The 19,639-nt window shown below is 50.3% G+C and overlaps 1 protein-coding gene across 8 annotated transcripts in view; it reads right to left on the minus strand.

Annotated features, from left to right (window-relative positions):
• The window catches only part of PHACTR4 (phosphatase and actin regulator 4), a 64,610-nt gene that overhangs the window by 9,304 nt on the left and 35,667 nt on the right, over positions 1-19,639 (minus strand). For 5 of the 8 annotated variants that reach the window (XM_032710275.1, XM_032710273.1, XM_032710272.1 and 2 more), the window contains 4 exons: positions 4,797-4,973; positions 4,260-4,340; positions 1,204-1,368; positions 727-1,086 (listed from right to left, as the gene is read on the minus strand). In XM_032710275.1, coding sequence (XP_032566166.1) covers positions 727-1,086; positions 1,204-1,368; positions 4,260-4,340; positions 4,797-4,973 — 783 coding nt within the window. Of the gene's footprint in view, positions 1-726; positions 1,087-1,203; positions 1,369-4,259; positions 4,341-4,796; positions 4,974-5,726; positions 6,938-13,019; positions 13,077-19,639 lie in introns of those variants that run through there. The other 3 variants (XM_032710271.1, XM_032710278.1, XM_032710279.1) reach the window with 3 other exon arrangements.

A 19,639-nucleotide genomic window follows, 5' to 3' on the forward strand; every position in this document is an offset into this window, starting at 1 on the left:
CTCCCCCAAATCTTCTGCTTAGAAAAGTAACAGAGATAAAGACATTTAATTCTCTAAGCGGGAAGATTCAGCTCAAATTACAGTTGAGCTGATTTATCCATGGGACAAGACTTAAGGGCAAGACTAATATGGCAATATCCCAGCCACAGACCTTAGAGGAGGTGCCTGAGTAGAACCAGGGAAGCCTGAATTATCCCTGCCAGCTCCTGGCCTCTCTGCACTAAGTGGAAACCACATGGCCCTGCAGTGACAGCCATGACAGACATTTTTTGGTGTGATATGCATTTTTCTGGTTAGTTTGTTGGTTTTTTTCTTTCCCAAAACCAGCTGAAAGCAGAAATTGTCCCTGACCACAGTCTTGCAAAGCAAAATCTCATCCACCATCCCCCAATCCTGGCTGAATCCCAGCCCTCAGCAAAGCATCAACATTCAGACACTGCCTTAGAGCTGACAGAGGAAAAGCAGGTAGGGACTCCTTCCTGCAGGTAGCTGTTGGGAACAGATTGGATGGCTCACAGCAGAGGACTCCAGTAATTACACTGTTCCCAGCACACGTGTGTCCTGGCTGAACACTGGCAGATCCAAGTCCAAACTGGACTGTTTCCAGGAGAAACGGTCAGACACTCATGACAGAACTAAAAATCTTCCCTTATGAAGGGAAGAGAGTCTTGAAGCAGTGGCTCCAGGACACCCCAGGGTACAAAAATCAGCTCATGGGTGACTTACCTATTAGTGAGTTGCTATTTCTGTTGACAGGTTTGGGTGGGGGGACAGGAGGCTGTTTGGCAGGAGCTGTGCTGGTTGTACTGGTGGGAGCAGTAGTGTTGGCACTGGCAGGAGCAGGGAGCAGAGTCCTGGGGGCTGGGGAAGGGGCAGCTGTGGGATTGACTGTCTTTGCTGCAGTGGGGGCTGTGCTGGAGGGGGCAGTTCTTGCAGAGCTGCTGGCGGGCGTTGGATCCTTTGCCTGCGCCTCGTTTGCCTCCTGGGAGGTGGAGGGAGGTCTTTTTGGAGGAAGGAGAGGCTGTCTGGGAACATGTGGCTCCTGAGGTGGTTCCAGTTCGGGCCCAGGGTGGCTGCTGGAGGAGCCTGCAAAGGGAGACAGCTCAGTTTAAGGGACTGGAGAGTGGAAACAATCAGATGGGAATTCAAAACTGGTCCCGGGATAACCTAAAACCCCGATTTTGCACGTATCTGGTTTCTTACCCTGCCTCTTTTTTGGTTCCTCTGCTGGAACAGGCTTCCTAAGGCTGGAGGGCTTTGTGGCCTCTTCCTCCTGGCTGGGCAGGTCACAGACCCCGGGCCCACTGATGGGGACTGTGTGGCCATTCTTCAGTGCAGGGGGGTTCAGCTTCTCTGGCTCTTCACCATCTGCAAGGGGATGGGAGGGGAGAGAAGCAAAGAGCAAACACTCAGAAGGCAGGAGAGAGGAGAGCTGGCTGAACCACCACAGAGCCACACCAACTCCTCTGAAGCAGCTGGTCTTCAGTCACCTTCTGCACAGGAGAGCACAGCAACCACCCAGCTGGGGCTGGGAGCCCTTGATTTCATTGTCAACAACTGTACAGCTCTTTATTATCCCATCAAAGGTTTTTCTTCTTCCTGTCCTGCCCTTCCTCCTGGTGTGCCCAGTGCTGTACCGCAGCCCAAAGAAGTTGTAACTGCAGTCAAAATACTGCAGCAGCTTTTGTATCCACCCACCATCACAGAGTGGCCACCAATTCCCTGCTGCAGTAGATTCCAACACGAGCCAGGGCATCTATTGCACATGCAATAGTAGATTCTGATAAAGTCTTAAAGTTACTGGAAGCACTTCTGTTTTTCCTTCTGTTTCTACTCTGAATTTGGCACAAAAACCAATGCTCGACCCAAAACATCCTGCAGCAAGGCAGAATTCCTCACTTTACCTTTGTTTTAATCAGATGTAATGATACAGCTCCAGAATCTGATGTAGCTCCCCTTGGCTATTTCTGCTTTCACAGATTCTAGCATGGAGTTTCCCCAAGGTCAGAAGCAAAACCTCTTTTGGAAAAAGTTCCACTTCCCACCCCTTTAAACCCCGTGAGGAAATACTCAACCATTCTTTGCAACTGCCCTGACAGGACAATCTCTTGATGATGTTATTCCCAATATCAGACTTCAGCACTCACTCTAATGGGATCTTGCCTATTTTGATTGCTTTCCAACTCAAGAAAACTTGGATACATCATCAATTTGATTAAAAATCCTTTCAGTCTACCCCTCTCTGAACCAACTGCAGAGTGTGGCACCAAGGCCCCCCAGACTGCAGACCCCAGCACACCCTGCTGCTCTGATTTTTGGTCATTTATTTCATTGCCCTCTTTACCTTTCCTCTCTCCCCCAACTATTACCTCCCCTTCCCCAACCTGGTGTGATTCAGAAGCTGAAAGCAAAGCTGCCAAGGAGCCAAAAGCTCTGCAGGATTTCTTTTCCACGAGAAGCAGCCTGGGTTCCTGGGAGGAGCTGGCAGACGGCGCTGCCTCGCTCGCTCACTGCCCTTCCCTGAAATGCAGGAAGCACAGACAGCAACAAGAGGGAGTTTCCTCCTCAGACAGGGCTGAAACTCAAGGCACGAGCCAGAGGTTTTTATAGAGCTGCTTCTGGTTATCCAAAGTTTTCAGCAAGGGAGGCAGGAACAGTGAGATCCAGCTTTCCTTACCACTCAACCCTGCCTGCCCTTCTCAGCTCCCGATGGCTTCTCGCACCACCTCCCTCCTAAGTTCAGCTCCAGTGGCCTCCTTCAAGGTCAGGAGATCCAATGCCAGCTCCTTTTCCTTACTCTGAGCCCAGTACCCACAACCTGGAGCCCCGAGAGCAGCAAGGCCTCCTCTCCCAGCCTCACCTCCACCACACCTCCTTCCCTACCTCCTCACTTCCTCATCTCAAAGGGTTTCCAGCATTTTAACCCCGCTAAGAACTCGCCTAAGAAAATTAACTGACCTTGTAAGAGCAGCTTTTAGAACTGCAAGCAAACACAATAACCCACCCTCACGTCTTATGACTGCCCAAGTGCCTTAAACTCCCAGGAGGGATTTAGATAATGCGCCTCTAATCTGCCCCTCCTGCCAGCACCCACTGCTCCCTCGTGCTGGGGGTTTGCACTTTGGCCACATTACACCCATCTTCTGCTTCTAAAAGCAGAGCAGATGACTCAAAGAAGAAAATAATTCCACCCCTAAGCCAGGCTTCTGTTACACCCTTGCAGCGTGGACGATCTCGCTCTCCTCTGCCATCTCCAGCTGGAAGTTTGGTGCCCAAAGTCTTTGATGTCTCTTCCAGTTTCATCCTGTGACCTCACACCTTCCTGTACCCGGTGAACTCCTCCTCCAGCGCTGCACTGACACCCTTGGGTGGGTGTAGAGGCAGCATTACAGCAAAGCTGTGTCAAGACTCTTTCTCTCAGGTTTGCTTTCAGTGGTTTGGTCTGAAAACCACTTTTTCACCTCCACTTTCCCACTTTACAGCTTTCTTAGAATGAAATCTGCACTAGGCTGAGGCTGCCTCTGCAGTGTGTCTCTTGAGGTGCAATTACACCCTAATCCAAGGACCATGATCCCACCCAGACAAGTGGGCTGCCACCCCACCTCACCTTCCTGCCCCCTCCCGTGAACCCACACCACCCAACTCACAGCCAGGTGACTCAGGGGTGATCTGAGAACTTATTTTGGCAGCATGATCCAACTCAGAGACAGCAGGGATGACACAGAAGGGGATCAGACTTCTTAGACTTAGATTAAAGCAGGGCAAGCTTTAATAAGCTTAGTGGTGACTATGACACCACACCATGAAGCATCTTTTGGAGGAAATGCAGCTCAGAATTCATTCATTTTTGACTCTTTTCCCAGCTGGGGCCACAGGGCCAGCACCTCTCCCCTAGTGCTGTTGGGAATGTGATTGGAACAGCTGGAAGTTGGTGAGTGACAGCAGAGGTTGGCAGGACAGGACAAGGGACTTGGAGCAGGACAGGTAGGGAGGGACAGGATGGGAAGTGAGCCACAGCACAGCCTTCCCACCCTGGAATGTGTCCAAGACAGGCAGTGAGCTTCCTCAGCAGCATCTTCCTCCCTGAGCAGGCTGTGAAAATCAGTGTGTGAAAGTCAGACCAGAGAAAGCACTGAAAAGGGTAAAACAGACAGGAACCACAGCAAAGAGCCCTTCAATTTGTGTCCCAAGGGTGAGGTTTGGCCAGAGGAAGATCAGCTACACAGACACAGACAGGAGAAGTTGGTTTGCAGACTCACCCTGCTCAGGCTCTTCCAACAGAACCCCTCTTTTTACCAGCTCCTCTCTTGGCTTTCGCATAGAAATCTTTCGTTCTAAAACTGATATTAAATTGAAAAAAGGCACTCAGAAAACAGGGCAAGCTAGAAGTTCAAGATGATAATTTATATTTTTTTTTTAGGGATCCTCTGGAGGAAATAAAAGGGCTTCAAATTTCACTGGTTTTGCATGGATTAAGAGGAGGGAGGAGGGACTGCACGTTCAGGCCTGTACTTCACACCACACTGGTGATCGTGGAGCGAACCCTCCCTCCCCACAGCTGCTTGGGGAGGCTCCTTGCAAGAAAGGAATTTATTTGTCTGAAACTACAGCTCCATGGCAAGGTGTTTGTGGAGAGATTGCAGGTGCCAGCCCATCACCACAGTCACACTTTTGGTTCTGACACATGCCAGCACCCAGGCTGGTGACAGCAAGCCCTTCTCAGTGGCCAGATGGCTCGTGGCAGGATTCTCTGTGGAGGAAGGGACGCCCACCCACAGCCCCCCTGGTTACTTTACCTTCTGAAGTCTCCTTAAATTTGTCGCTGCTTTTCTTTTTCCTCCACTTCCAGGGTTTGAAGATCTTGCCAAAGCTTGAGAACTTGCTTTTCCTCTTCGTAGGGGGTGTGGTGTCACCCGATTCCAAAACATCTACCCCCATGCCGCCATCACCCGGGGTGTGATCCACCTCCTCGGCTGCAGGGGAAAGGAGGAAAAGAAGGAAGAATTATAAAGAGGGGAAAAAAGTAAAGAATTATCTCTGTGCTGCAGGTAACAGCTGCCACCAGCCCACCCCACACTGGGAAACAGCAGAGCACGTTCATGCAAAGAAAGGAGCACAACTCCATCCACGGCTCCGTGCAACCCTCACATCAGCTCAGGGAGACGTGACAGGGGCTTCCAGTGTTAACAGGGCAAAAGGAAACTGATAAGGGGCTTCCCTAGACAAGGATTACAGGATTCCAGAATCAATTAGGCTGGAAAAGACCTCCAGGATCAAGTCCACCCTGTGCCCGATGCCCACCTTGTCCCCCCAGCCCAGAGCACTGAGTGCCACAGCCAGGCCTTTCTTGGATACTTCCAGGGGTGGGGACTCCACCACCTCTCTGGGCAGCCCCTGACAACCCTTTCTGTAAAGAAATTCCTCCTGATGTCCAACCCAACCCTCCCCTGGCACAGCTGGAGGCCGTTCCCTCTCCTCCTGTCCCTTGTTCCCTGGGAGCAGAGCCCGACCCCCCCCAGCTCCCCCCTCCTGTCAGGGGGTTGCAGAGCCAGAAGGTCCCCCCTGAGCCTCCTTTTCTGCAGGCTGAGCCCCCCCAGCTCCCTCAGCCACAGATTAGTTTAATTTTGCAGCATCACAGCTTTGCCCACAAAACACAAGCCCCTTTTGCTGGACACAAGTCACGACATGAACACAAACACCTTCCAGCCCACCAAGTCCACACTCACAACTGTCTGCACACCCCAAGAATCACCAGACCCATTCCAGCAGCTGGATGTGCTACAACTCAGCCTCTCGGATTTTTCCCACTATAAATAAGGGCAGCAAAGCTGGCCAAGAGCAACAACTCCACAGGAAAGGGACACAATACAGGCCCCCGCTCCACCTACTGCCCTGGAGTCCCTGGAGAACAACACAAGAAGGACACGGAGGTGGGAAGGGACATACACACAAGAAAGAAAAAGCCACAACACCCAACTCAAAGAAAACCACTTTTGAAGCAGAACCAGAGCATGAAACCACTAATCTGGGGACTGTCGATCCTGATGTTGCTGTTCTGGGGGTATTTGATGGAACATGAGGGAACACTTACAATCAGCACAATCCAGCACTGCCTGCAAAAAAATAAATCAGTGCACACAAGCTAAGTGAAGCCAGCTGGTGCCTGCTCATGGCAGGATTTACAGAGCCACAGTCCCTCGCCTTCTAAAGGCAGGAACACGCGAGATCCATCGCAGAGCTCCGTGGAAAAAAATCCTATGGAAAAAAAGAGACGTTCCCCTGACACCACACACGGCAGGCTGGGGTGTCCTGGTACAAACTGCGCCCCTGTGTCTTGTTTTGGAGCCTCCAAGTCAGACGTTGTGGAGCTTGGGAGAACAGCAGAGCTTTCAGTCAACTGCAGAGAAGCCTGTAGGACCTGCCTGCAGAACAGACAAAGCCCCGTAGGTAACGTGGAAAGTTCAGCCAAGAATCCCATCTCCTGAGGGCAAGAGACTGGGAAAGGAATTTTAGGGGAAAGCCATTTTGCACACAGGACAAAGAGCTAGTAATGTATCTGCTGTATCCTACAAGTATCCACTGAGGATCCGGGCCCAGATGTGAAAAAGCAGATTCCTGTCAGCACTGGGGTGAGCACGTTCAGGGCAGGGAAAAAATAACAAACAGGAAAAAAATGAGTTGTTTGATGGAGTTCTACCCCCAACCCTGCAGCGCTTCCCAGCAGGAGATCTCAGATCCCAGGAAGGGTCAAGCACAGGGAGCCACAGCTATGGGCTCAGGAGGAGCCCAGGGACAGGCTGCAACACAGACAGACTCCAATATTCCAGTCTGAGCACACATGAAGTGGAAAAATCACTGAAAAATAGGGAAGAGAAGAACAACCAAGGGAAACCAGAGAGTATTTCAGCAGGGGGATCTCAATCATGTGAGAAGGGATGGAGGAAGGAAAGCCAGTCCAGCATTCTGGGCTGTGGAGAGGCTGGAGTGCCATGGAAGTGCCACTGTGCTAACCAGCCTGACAAACCCTTTCCAAAGCTAACTATGGGCATTCCAAACTCTACCCAAAATTCCTGACCCTGCCAGCTCTGTACAGGTCTCTCCTCTCACTCACAGAGCTCCAGATTTCACACGTGGGGGTTGATGGATTTTGTGTTGGGTTGTTGGTTGTATTTTTGTCTAAATCAGCCCCATAACAGAAAGTCCCTCACTCTGAACTGATCAGAAGCTGGTGCCAACCAACATTTATTTGAAAAAGCAAGATAAATTCAGCATCTGAGCTGTTTTTAAACAATAAAAAAACCCCCAACCCTGGCTTCATAACAGGAGAGAAATTGGGTGGAAAATAACACACACGATGTCAGCACCGATCTGTGATTTTTCCGCAGGGACAGAGGGAGGGTGGGTAGTTGGAAATGGGGGCAAAAAAAAAAAAAAAAAAAAAAAAGAAAAAAGGCATTTCCAGCTCCCAGAAACCCCAGAGGAATTGTCTGGATGTTTGGAGGCACTTTCTTCAGAGACCAGAGCATTAGCCCCGGAGTTGTACATGTAATTTTAACAAACAGTATTCTCTGTGTTCAACGGAGCGTTCCCAAACTTCACCAGGCAGGCACGAGCGCTTGCCAGGCACAGGCTGGGGGCTGAATGTGGATCCCAAGTGCCATCAGAGGCACTTCCCTCACCTTTCCAAGCAGAACAATGCTGAAGGCAGTCAAACCACGCTCCCTTCACATCCATCCCTTCCCTGCTCTGAGGAATGTCACTTCTGTGCCGCTGCCACCCAAGGTGTCAGAGTACTGCACTAAGCAAAGGAAGTTATTAAAAGTAAACTCAGCCCTCGGGTCCAGGGATTAATGAAGAGCCCTCAGCACGCTGGGATGTCTCCATTTCCAATTAGAGGGAGAACAAGCAGCATTCCCCCACCACGGTCCCCTCGGAGCAGCCGGGGAGGAGCAGGGACATGAAAGGATGAGCCGAAACTGCGGGAGACACACGATACCCCCCGAGCGGGAGCAGCTCGGAGCAGGGAGGGTGGGGAGAGCCCACATGGGATTTTTTACTCCAGGCAGAACCTCTCTTCCAGCAGCTCCTGCAGGCCCAGGTCTGGCTGTCAAAGCAAATACCATCCCGGGGTGGAGTTTCACTGCCAGAATTGCAACCACGCAGGTGAACACGGGAGGTTTCACAACGACCTTCACATGGATCACTCGGTTCTTTTCTCTGCCTCGCTGCTCCCTGGGCCGTGTCACAACTGCTCTGAGGCTCCTGCCCAGTGTCAGGTGCTGGACAACACGAAAACACTCGGGTTTGCTGGTTTGTAATTGGTTTGTCTAACAGCAGCCAGGCAAGAGGGGGAGACAGGCACACCACGTACCCCTTCGGAACATTAAACCGCCCAAATCATTTCCCAAACCATCCTTTTGCTCTGCGTGGAATAAAACTCGACATGTTACTAAACATCCTGGGATGCCAGGGAAGCAATTCCCTCTCCTCAATCCCCGCTGGGATTCCTTTTGTCCAGTTGTTCTGCTGACAGGAGAGCCTGTCCTGCCCTTCCCCAGCACTCTTCCTTTTCCCATCCCTAATTACACACCGACATAGACATTTAAAGCCCTCTGTTGTGAAGCAATTATGACACTCAGTGCTAATGAGCGGGTGGGTCGGCAGCTGTAGGTGAGATTTACTGATCTGTATTCAAATAACCTCATTGTTCAGTGATTGTTCACGTTAGACAGTGCTCACATCCCCTCCAAAAAGGGCCTTCCCTTCCATTCACCGCCTGTTTCCAGCCCAAACCTGCAGGGAATGGTGTGGAGAGGACGTTTCTTGGCTGTGAAGGCAGAGAATCCACCTTGCTGAGGCTGTGCCTCCTCCTGCTCTGCTCCACAAGGTACAGGAGGGTCCTTAAGCTGCTTTGCAATGCAAGGGGAAAACTTCTCCTTATCCGAGTCATGCCCTGGGAACCCGGGAAGGAACCACAGTGCAGTGCCTGGGGAAAGAAACGGGGCCAAAAAAGGGGAACAGGACTCTGAGGGAAAGGTGGGAAGCATCAGGATGCCCTCACCCAACCCAGCCCCTTCTCAGCACCAACGCTGTGCCCAAGAGACCAGCCTCACCCTCACCGTAGTGCCAGGCTGGAAAACCTGCTTTAAATACATGGAAGAGGTTAAATGAGGTCACACAGGCCTGGGTGAAGCCAGAGTGTCCTCATTAGAAGGTCAAGAGCTTCCCAACTAGCAGGTCCCTAAGGTGCCCCCATGCCAAAGCACGACCTTGTTTAACCTTTCTGGAAGCAGTAGTAGCACACACTTTGGAAAAGCAACCCTGGAGCAGGAAGAGCACCACAGAGCCCACCCTGACACCAGCATGATGTGCTGAATGTTCCAGCAGAGCCCTGGTTGAGGAAAAATCCGGAATAAAATATCACTGCAAATTCAACACGTTGCCCCAGGCTCCTGGGGGGCACAGCCTGGAGCACTCAGAGCCCAGGACCCAGCTGGTCCAGGGATGGAGCAGTTCCCCAGCTGCCCCCTGACCAGAGCCTCCTGCCATTTCAGATCCACCCTCCCAAACACTTACACTGTCCTGATCCCCTTCCATCCAAACAAGCAGGTGAATTTGAGCTGTTTAAACAGCACATTTGTGTTAACCCAAAATGTTTAGACTGAAATAATCCTGGGAAACGTCACAAAGTTGGCACAGCCTGGACACACAAGAAGGCAGGAAGCACCAGCAGTGCCAAGCAGCTCGGGAGGCAATTCCCCATCAGTTTGCTTGGCCAGCTGGTCCTTCCAACCCCTTCCCTCATGACACATTTATGCTTAAATCTTGCTGTTAAATTCTAGGTGGAGAAAAGCTCTTCTCCTTGTGGTGTTGAGCTACCCCAGTCGGGTTGTTTTGTTTCCCAGAGAAACCATTTCAAGTGGAAGGAGCTGGAAAGCCACAGTTGGCCTCTCACGCCGCCTGTGGTGATGTGTCACCTGTTCCCAAAGCTCCTGTCAGGCTTGGGGCTGCCATTCCCATTAAACAGGGTGAAGCTTTCACTTCCACCACTTGCTCTCAGTGGGTCAAACCGGCGGAGCCAGGATCCCTGGGATCAATTAGAGACACCACACATGGTCACACCACGGACACACACCCAGGACACCACGCCAGGCAGCTCCCAGCAGGATCACCCACCCATAAATGCCATGGCTTAAATGGTCACACCACAGTCCAGGGAGGAAAAGCCACCACATGAGCAAAGAATTAATCCCCATCTTCAGGGATCAAGCCCCAAAACATTTCGTAGAGCAAAGCGCTGCCAGCCCGGAAAAAGGCACAGCAGGGACTTCAGGGACCAACAGGAATAACCAGAAAGCATTTATTTCATTGAGGATCATCCCTCATGTGGAAAACATCTGCAACAGTTATATGAAATATAACTGAATATATATGAAATGCACCTCTGATGCACAGTGTTAAAGAATTAAACCCAACCTGGATCTAGTGCAGAATTAGTCCTGGTGAGTTTTAAACTGTTTTAACTCAGGTCACACACCCTCAAAAGCCAACCTGGCTCCAAAGAAGTTTTGTTTTGTTTTTAACACCATTACTTAAGCTAAAACTCCCTTCAAGGTCTGAGTTACAGACCCCAAAAAAGCAAGGCTAAAGGCTGTGAATAAATCAAAGAATTGCATCCCAGATGATGACAATTCATATTATACTGGTACATGCCTGGGAGGGAAAATACTGATTTCCAGTGTTCATGAGGAACATGGCACAATCCTTTAAGGATGAAAGATCTGTGAGCCCCAGGACAGGGCTGCAGAACAGAGCTGTTAGGAGAAGACTGAGAACGAGCTGCTTCTCTCCCCAAAACATCTCTGCAGACATCCAAGTCTAACTCCAAAAGAAGATGGGTCTCACCCTGCCTGCACTACAACAGGCTCTTTGCCCCACTCCTTTTCCAAGATGTAAGAGCTGGTAAATTCCAACTTCATTAAGAGACATCCTCAGAAAGGAAATGAGAAAACATCTGTGTTTTCCTGTGTAGCCAGACTTGCACAGTGTGTAAGTCATGAGCCTGGGCCACACTCCTTCCACCTGCAAGCCACAGTTCATCCAGAACCTGATCCACCTCTTCTCACAGGAGTTACTGCAGGATTTCCAGAAATCCCAGGAGTTTCTGCTCACAGGGAGCTCACTGGGCATCTCTGTCTTCGGGCAAACGAGGCACTTCAGTGCCATGGAAGCATCTCTGCTTAATCACCTTTATTTCCCTCAGGAACACGACTCTGCTTAATCACCTCTCTTTCCCCAAGGGAACACCCCTCCCTGGAGTTCTGCTATCACCCGAGCCCAGGAGGTGCATCAGGAAGCTTTGCTGGGAATGTGGCTGCTCCTTACACACCTCGGGCACCTGGAATACCCCAGGACCTACAGCTACAGCAGGACCATCACAGCCCTGAGCCACAAACCCTCCTGTGCCAACACAGTGTGGATGCACAGCCTGGAGAACAGCCCAGCTCCCTCCTTTCCCCCTCTGTTGTGTCCAGCAGAGCAGTTGAGAATCCCAAAAGCTTCCAAGCAAACAGTTACAACTCAAAAAGCAAACAAAGGCTCTTTTGAAGGGGATGCTGTTGAAGTATCCAAAAAGCACTTGGGGTAAATGTTTCTAAGCTTCCTATAACAGCTTTAAAAACTTGATGTGCGTTTCCTGAATGGTCCAGGGAGGACGTGAATCCTGACCTTAAAGCAATAAAAGGCTGTGGTCACAAAACAGCCCCAAACAGTCCCCAAGCCCTCGGCTTCCCTGTGTTTTGTACTTATCTAATCACCATAATCTTCAGAGGACTCTTTTTAACAGCATCCTGCCACAGTTAATGCAAGAACCACGTCCTCACGTTCACCATTTAATCAGTAGGAACTGTGGGAGCTGTGCCACGAAAAAAAAAAAGACTTCAGAGAGCAAATGACCAGTTGAGAAAACACCAGGTCTGCTGGCAAAGCACAGTCATTACCCCAAGAGCCCACTCCCCTGGAAATTACCACTGTTACTGCTGCTTGATGAGAGAAAAGCCCAAGACTGGCCAGGCTGGCCTCTAACTGAATAAATCCAAGGAGAAGATGCTGTTAATCTGCACTGACAGTACGAAGACAACTGAAGTTTTACTTCTCCCTTCCACTCTCTATCACTTTATTTTTAGCAGCTCTTGAACAAGACTGTTGGGGAGAAGAGCATCACTGGTTTCATCTGAGCCCTGAAAATACCAGGTAGGTTCAAAGTTATAGAAGTTAAAAAGAATGAAAAAATATATTGTCTGTCTGGGAGAGCTTTGTGCCAATGCTGAGTGTTTCTCTAAAAAAATCAGATTATCCCACGTTACAGATGAGAGTGAACAACTCAGCCCAGCCAGGTGACAGCAAGTGGGGATGAGAGAAATGGGAACAGCAGGATGGGAAAGTCTCCTCAGTGCCAGTGCCGGGAACAGCACCCACGACAGACCTGGAATAACGCTGTGTCCGGGAAGTGGAGCTGCTTCCAGGGCTTAACACACTTGTGTTTGCTCCAGGCTGTCTGTTACCGAGATACCTCACGGTGGAGAGGGAAAACAAGCAGGGAGATGGTTGCCAAGCCCTTCTCCCCCAAAAAGCTGCTACAGCTGCCCCCAAAACTGGGTGACGTCACGCCCAAGGAGGCAACTCCGGGTGCCTTTGGTCCGGGATCACTATCAGGGCTGGCTCCTGCCCCACACAGGTGAATTTTACTGCTGTCCGAGTGCTTTGCGAAGGTGGTATCCCTGAATCCATGCCAGGCAGAGGCTATCCCTAAAAACAGCGTCCCAGAGTCTGTCTGAGGATCAGGGAACATGTTGCATGTGCCACGAGCAGGAGAAAGGCAGGAAATGGAGTTATTTCTCTCTGGTTTCTCCCCCCAGCCGGGCACAGGTTACACAAGCCCCGCATTCCACTCCTCCCAACTCCTCCGTTTCACCTGCGCTCCTGCCCCGCCGCAGCCCCGAATTCCCTCCATTACTCACCGGCAGCAGCTGGATTGACCGGTCTGGAGAAGTGCGGCTGCCCCATGGGATCCTGTCCTGAGCAGCTCCCAGGGAAGAGGCGGGAGGGGAGAAAGAGAGAGAGAGAGAGAGGAAAACTCTACCCTGGGAGCTCTTCAGTCCTTTAAAGCGATAAATCCGCGCTGTGGGCTGGGAAGGAGCCCGGCCAGCGAGGCGGCTCCCGGCGCTCAGGCCACGGCTCCGGTGTCCGACGGTCCGGCACAGCTCCGGCTCTCCCCGGACCCCATGGCCGGGCACTCCAGGCTCATAAATAGGTGTCCGTGCCAGCTCCCTTCACGCAGGAATGCCTGTCATTCCAGAGCCGAGCTGGCTAGGGCCGAAGCTCAGGAAGGGGAGGAGACAGCCAGCCACGCTCCAGCCACTTAGCTGCATAATCCAAATTATCAACACCCCTCGCTCGAGTTTAGCGAGGAGAGAGAAGAGCCGGGAGCAAGGAGAGAGGGGTGTTTTCCTCAAGGAGGACCCAACGACCAAGGGGTTTCACCTCCCAAAACGGGATCAAAGGGGGAACACCCCACCTGAGCCCTCTAAACACAAAGCAAGGCAGTCAGGGATGACACAGCCCGTGCTCCAAGTGCTGTGGGAGCTGCACTATCCCAGAGCAAAGGGAACTTTAAAGTGCCTGAGCTGATATGCATCTTGCCAGATGGATAATAAAAGTACAATTTCATAGCAATTCCCCTCTCCACTGAAGTCACCAGGAAGCAGGCAGCGTGTCTTCTTGTTTAATTTAAATTTAACAAAGGGAAATTTAAATTTAACAAGGAAAGTAAGAGTTTGTTACTTTAACCATCAAGCTGTGACACACGAAGAGAAAACAAACATCCCCCTCAGCATTTACATCACAATAACAAAGATCTCCAGAGTTTAAATGTGTCCACTTGAAACCTTTAATTTGTCACTGAAATTTGGGTTAGGACTTCTGTGAATTTACAGCTCATTTCCCTGTACACCCCACTGTGGAGGAGCGGGAAAACCTTTAAACATCCAGGAGCTTAATCTTAACTTGGGGGGAAAGGAAAAGCAGTTTTCAAAAATATACAGGATTTTGCTGCAGCATAAAAGGGATTAAAACCAGGAATCTGACTTCATGTGACACATCCAGGTTGGCTCCTTCCCACTGTAGGAAAAGGCAGGTTTAACCACACCAGGATTTGCTGCTGCCCTTGGTGTCCCTGTCCTTGTTGGGGCAGCAGGAGCACGACTTCAATATCGACCCAGTGAGCAATCCCAATAGGAAAACCTTCTATTCTGGGAAACAAGATCCAAGATGCTGATTTGGGCTGGTGCAGGTGAGAACAGTCGATGCTGCTCATTGCCCAGAGCAAACCCCACGGGATCACCATTCCAGCCCCATGGACGGGGGGAGGCAGCGCTGCAGGAACACCCCAGAACAGGTCAGGAGGTAGCTCTGAAATCCAGTAACATCTCACCTGAGCCACAAACACACCTGGGAGACCTGGTGCTCTCGGCTCCCCCACTAACACACTAAATATCTCAACAGGCAGCTTGCAAATCCCCTCCTCTTCCAAAGCGGAGCGGCAACGACGCGGGAGGAAGGAGGACACTTGTGCACGTTCTCCACCTGCATCCTGCTTGTCCTCCACCCCTGCTGCTGAGGACATCCCCCATCCCGTGGACAGCAGGAGCAGGGGGGGAGCAGGGGATCAGCAGACCCAGGGAGGCGGACAGCAAATAGCACTGTCCTCCCTCCCACAGGGAATACGGACATTCCTGGAAGTGTTGCTCCTCTCCACCTCCCACCACGGACATCTCCGTGCTGTGGTTCTGGCTGCTCAGGCCACAGCCACCCTTCCAAGCACTTCTGATCTCCATTGTGAGCATTCCCAGGAATGCTCCACCTCACTGAAGACTTTTTGCTTCGAGACAAAGAAAAGGCCATTTAAAAGCCATTTAAATTCGCTGCCATCTGGCAGAGAGACCCACAAAGGTCAGAGATAGAGGCAGGAAGATTTCTCCAGGTCTGTAAATCAGCTGCTCCAGTTTGGAAGGAGGTCTGGAAAAAAACATCCTTGCAGCTGGGAATGCTACAGAACACTCCATCTAGACCTGCTTGGCTTCCAAGGAATTAAAGCCACTGCATTTTATAAGGCATTTGCTGTGAATTCAGAGGGCACAAAGCTCTGCTGCGGAACAGAGGACAGGTAGGCTGTTAAAGCACAGAAGCACAATCATATCCCTGACCCTCTACTTCTACATTAGTAAAATATGAAACATTAGCTTAAATTTCAATAAAAGATTTATTTAAATGCATTAAAGTCACACTGGCTGCAGCCCAAGGGATGCACGACAGTTACTCAAGGCTCTGGTTCCACACAGGCACTCACCAGGCTGTGAAATAAAGTCCTTTCCCATTTCTCTATCCTTCATCAGGTCTTAAAGACAATCACAAAGAGAATAACAGGATTATTTGGCAAAGGTTGTACCAGCAGTACTAATATTTCCTTCTCAAACTCAGGGCTGTGGTGCTCAACGAAGAGAGATACAAATCTGCATTTCAAATCACATCTGGCTTGGACTTCCAGCATCCTTCAGGAGTATCAGCCACAACTCTCCCCTCTTTGGGGGAGAAAGAACAAAACCCCACCAACCAGAAGAGAGCTGATAAAGTGCACAAAACATCAGAAATACAAAAGTGTCACCAGCATCATTATTTTCTAGGTGGACTCCTGGCCAGAAAAACCTGCCAGTCCATCCTTCAGCTCCACCTCTGGAAGGAGAGGTGCAAACTCTGCCCCAGCAAACACACCACCACCAAAAAATGTTCCTGCCTCAACTGTAGCCTGAGGACAGAGGGTGAGAGCAGCTCTGCTCCCAAGGAACCCTCTGCCTCCAGAGTGCTTTGTTTCACTGCTGGGGGAAAATACGGGACAAAGCAACCTGCCCTTGTCCAACTGGACATGTGGGATAAAGGAAAACCAACATTTCAAGCAAGGAAGAGCAATAAATGTCCAAAATTCCCATAATAATGAGAAGGGTCATCTGATTTGGCTGAACAGCAACCAGAAGAAACCAGAGCAAATCTTTTGCTCCTCAGGGACAGGTGAAGACCTTTATAAGAGGAAAAGCTTGGAATAGCAAAGAGCTTTTGCTTTCCTTTAGAAAAGGGAAACAGCTGACTGTCCCTTTGGCATTTTTTTCTAAAGTATAGTAAGCAAAAAACCCTAATTGCATGAAAATTTTATGGGATTTCAGGAGAGTCAGATGGCTAAAACAAAACAGGATGGGCAATAAACACCCAAAACTTGGGGTACATCTGAAGTTTCATTTCCTCTCCATCCAGCCCAGCATCCCATTAAACCCCCGGCATTCCCATGCTAATAATCTGTTTATATACACTGCAAAAGGAACTCTCCTAGATCGTTTCACTTCCAAATCTAATGAAGCCCATAATGAGCCCAAGATTAGCTCCTCTAATGAAGCCGGTGTTGCTCCCATTTGGGTTCACCCCGACGTGAAGTGCCGCATTCACCCGCAGTGACTCAGCCCTCGGCGTTCCATGATTCAGCCACAGGAACATTAAAAAGCACTCCAGCATTATCCCACCCCTGCACAGGGAGCTGGGTGTTTAAAACCAGGGGTGCTGGGGTGTTTTCCTTCAGAGCCCCATCACCAGAGTCAGCAGGAGCTACAGGGTGTTTGAGGCTCTTTCCTTGAGCCCAGCTGGAATCCTCACGCAGGGACCACCTACCCAGGAGGGAGGGCCCTGCTCTTGCAGGGGAATGTCCTACAGAAATGCATTTCAGAGAATCCCAGAACGGTTTGGGTTGGAAGGGACATTTAAGCTCATCTTGTTCCACTCCCCTGCCACGGGCAGGGACACTTCCCACTATCCCAGGTTGCTCCAAGCCTCATCCCACCTGGCCTTGGACACTTGTAGGGGTGGGGCACCCACAGCTTCTCTGTGAAACCCATTCTATCCCCTCACCGCTCTCAAGGGCAGGAATTTCTTCCCAGAATCCCATCTAACCCTGCCCTCTGTCAGTCTGAAGCCATTCCCCTTTGTCCTGTCCCTTGTCAACAGTCTCTCTCCATCATTCTTGTAGCTCCCTTCAGGCACTGAAAGGCCACAATTAGGTCACCCCAGAGCCTTCTCTTCTCCAGGCTGAACAATCCCAATTCCCTCAGTGTTTCTTCGTAGCAGAGGGTGCTCCACCCCTCTGATCAGCTTGGTTTCACCACAATTTTTGTGTTCAGCTTTGGCAGAACAAAAAATACGAGTGAAAAAAAAAAAAGAACTATTATATCTACGTGTGCCAGCAGCGGGTGGCTGCAGCAACGACCATTTCTGGGCTGTGCTCTGACACTAAAACAGAGCATGGGGGATCATTAATGTGCTCCCCTCTGAAAGGGCACAAACCAACACAACGTGACGCTCTTCCTTTCTCCTCACATGGAATGAAAAGCCGGTGTGGAAGTGGAAAATGGGTTATTTATAAGGCAGCTGGCACCGCATTGTTCAGGCCCCGCAGACTCCGATGGAAAGGGCGCTGGTTTGGATGAGACAGAAATGTGAGGTAACCGCTCCTACAGCACATGATTTCCTCCACGCTTCCTGTGACATTTCCAAGAGGGAAACTCCTATTTCCCAGAGCGTTCCAGTCCCCTTGTCCCCACCAGTTAGTCAGTACGGTGCTCCATCCCAGACAGCAAAGGGCAGCGGATCCAGGAACCACCAGGAACCAGCCAGGAACCACCACCCACGTGCTGGTGGTGAGGAAGGTGAGCATCCGTGTCCCACAGCAGCCCAGATGTTGGCTGGGATGGAGCACAGCTGGAGGAAGAGCACTCCTCTCCAAGGAGCTGGCTGACAGCACTCCCAGCCCCATCTCTGGGAAGGTGAGGCCGTGCTCCTGGAAAAGCCCCGTGGTCACAGGTCACAGCAAGTGGCTGGAACACAAGGAATTGCTTCATTGTCACAAGGAACGGGCTAAAAAAATGATGAATTAAACTGGTCTCTGGGCCCAGAGGAGCTTAAGGCCAAAATACCCCCCAGCCCTGTTTTCCAGTGGAAGGTACAGCTTCCAATGGAAGCAGATTTCAGCCAGTACTGGAAATGTTGATGCCTCCTCACCACTCACTGCAATTACAACACAGGCCACGTATTTTCTTGTTTACTAGGGAGGGAATGCTAAGGAATGCAATCCTGACAAAATTAAAGATTCAGTCACATCTTGGCTAACTCCATCACCACGGTGATTCATGGCTTTGCCATCTCCAGGCAGGGGAACCTCCAAAGCTGACAAACGACTTTTTGGAGCACCTTGAAGCAGCATTAACGAGAAACTCTGGTCAGAAGCCAAAGGAAGCACAGATATAGGAGACATTCCAGGAAAGCATCAGCCTATTCCCAACAGCGAAGCACTCGGAGGCAGGATACCCATCTGCCACTTCCAGCTATATTATTAGGAGCACATTAAGCAAAAACACGGAGGAGAAAATTACATTAATTATTGCACTGTTTAGAGAAGAAACAGGAATGGCATTTTAGCTCAGCTCTGGTTTAACCCTCTCCTGCAGCAAAAACTCAGAGAAGAACCTACAAAGGGACATCACCTGAGGCTTCCCACTGCAAAACATGGAGATGAAGAGCGACCAAACTAAGAGAGCTTTGCACAAATTAAAAATACATTCCCCTCCTTCCAAAGCACTGCCCAGCATGTGCTTTTAGGGCTGGCCCAGCACAGCACACAGAGCTCTTCCCAAGTGAGCAGCCACCACAAACTGCCTTCCAGGACACACCTAACTCACCAGATTTTACAGCCTTGTGCAGGCATTATCCAAAATAATCGAGTCTTTCAGCAGAGGTGAGTCCATCTATGCCACCTATAAAACCAACGGGACAAACTCTGTTAAACCCAGCAATGGAGACTGGAAGTTAACAGCAAGAATATTAGTAAATATTAAACCTCTAAAATCAGATTAAATTAAAATTAACCCTGAGGGGTAGCACTGTAACTCTCTAAGTTAGTCTGCAATGTGTAGGTCACGGTCCACAGGCTCTGATCCATTAAAACACTCATCCCCAATTTCTCTTCCTACCCCTAATCCTTCAAGAAATAAGCTGCAAGCTTCTCTGCCTACACACTGACCGAAAAGCAAGGCAGCAAGATTTCTCTGTAAAAGTCATTTCCTCTTTTTCACATTTCACAAAAATCCCAGCCAGTGCGTTTGCTCTTCGTACCCAGAGCTGAAACTGCAGCAAAACATCTCTGCTCTGCCGCCCCAACGGACTCGCAGCAGCCACACCACACCAATAATTCAAATCACCCTTCAACACCTACAGCTCTCCAGCCTGAACTACATTTTTTCCAAATTACTGCACAAGCCAGGCAGTGCCAGGGCATCCCACCACCCCTCACTCGCTTGGCTCTGCCCAGGGAGACCAACAAAAGCGCCTTGGTTTAGTTTTTGGGGAACACCCAACTTCCCCACCGCACCTGCTCTGCTTTAATTATTGACCAGACTAGAAGCTCCTGATTAAAATGCAAGGCAAGTCTGGCACACAACCTCAGCTTCTGATCATCTCCAGCAGATACAGCTGGGAGAGGAACCCAAAT

The sequence above is a fragment of the Chiroxiphia lanceolata genome, chromosome 24 (genome assembly GCF_009829145.1).
Source record: "Chiroxiphia lanceolata isolate bChiLan1 chromosome 24, bChiLan1.pri, whole genome shotgun sequence".
Classification (NCBI taxonomy): domain Eukaryota; kingdom Metazoa; phylum Chordata; class Aves; order Passeriformes; family Pipridae; genus Chiroxiphia; species Chiroxiphia lanceolata.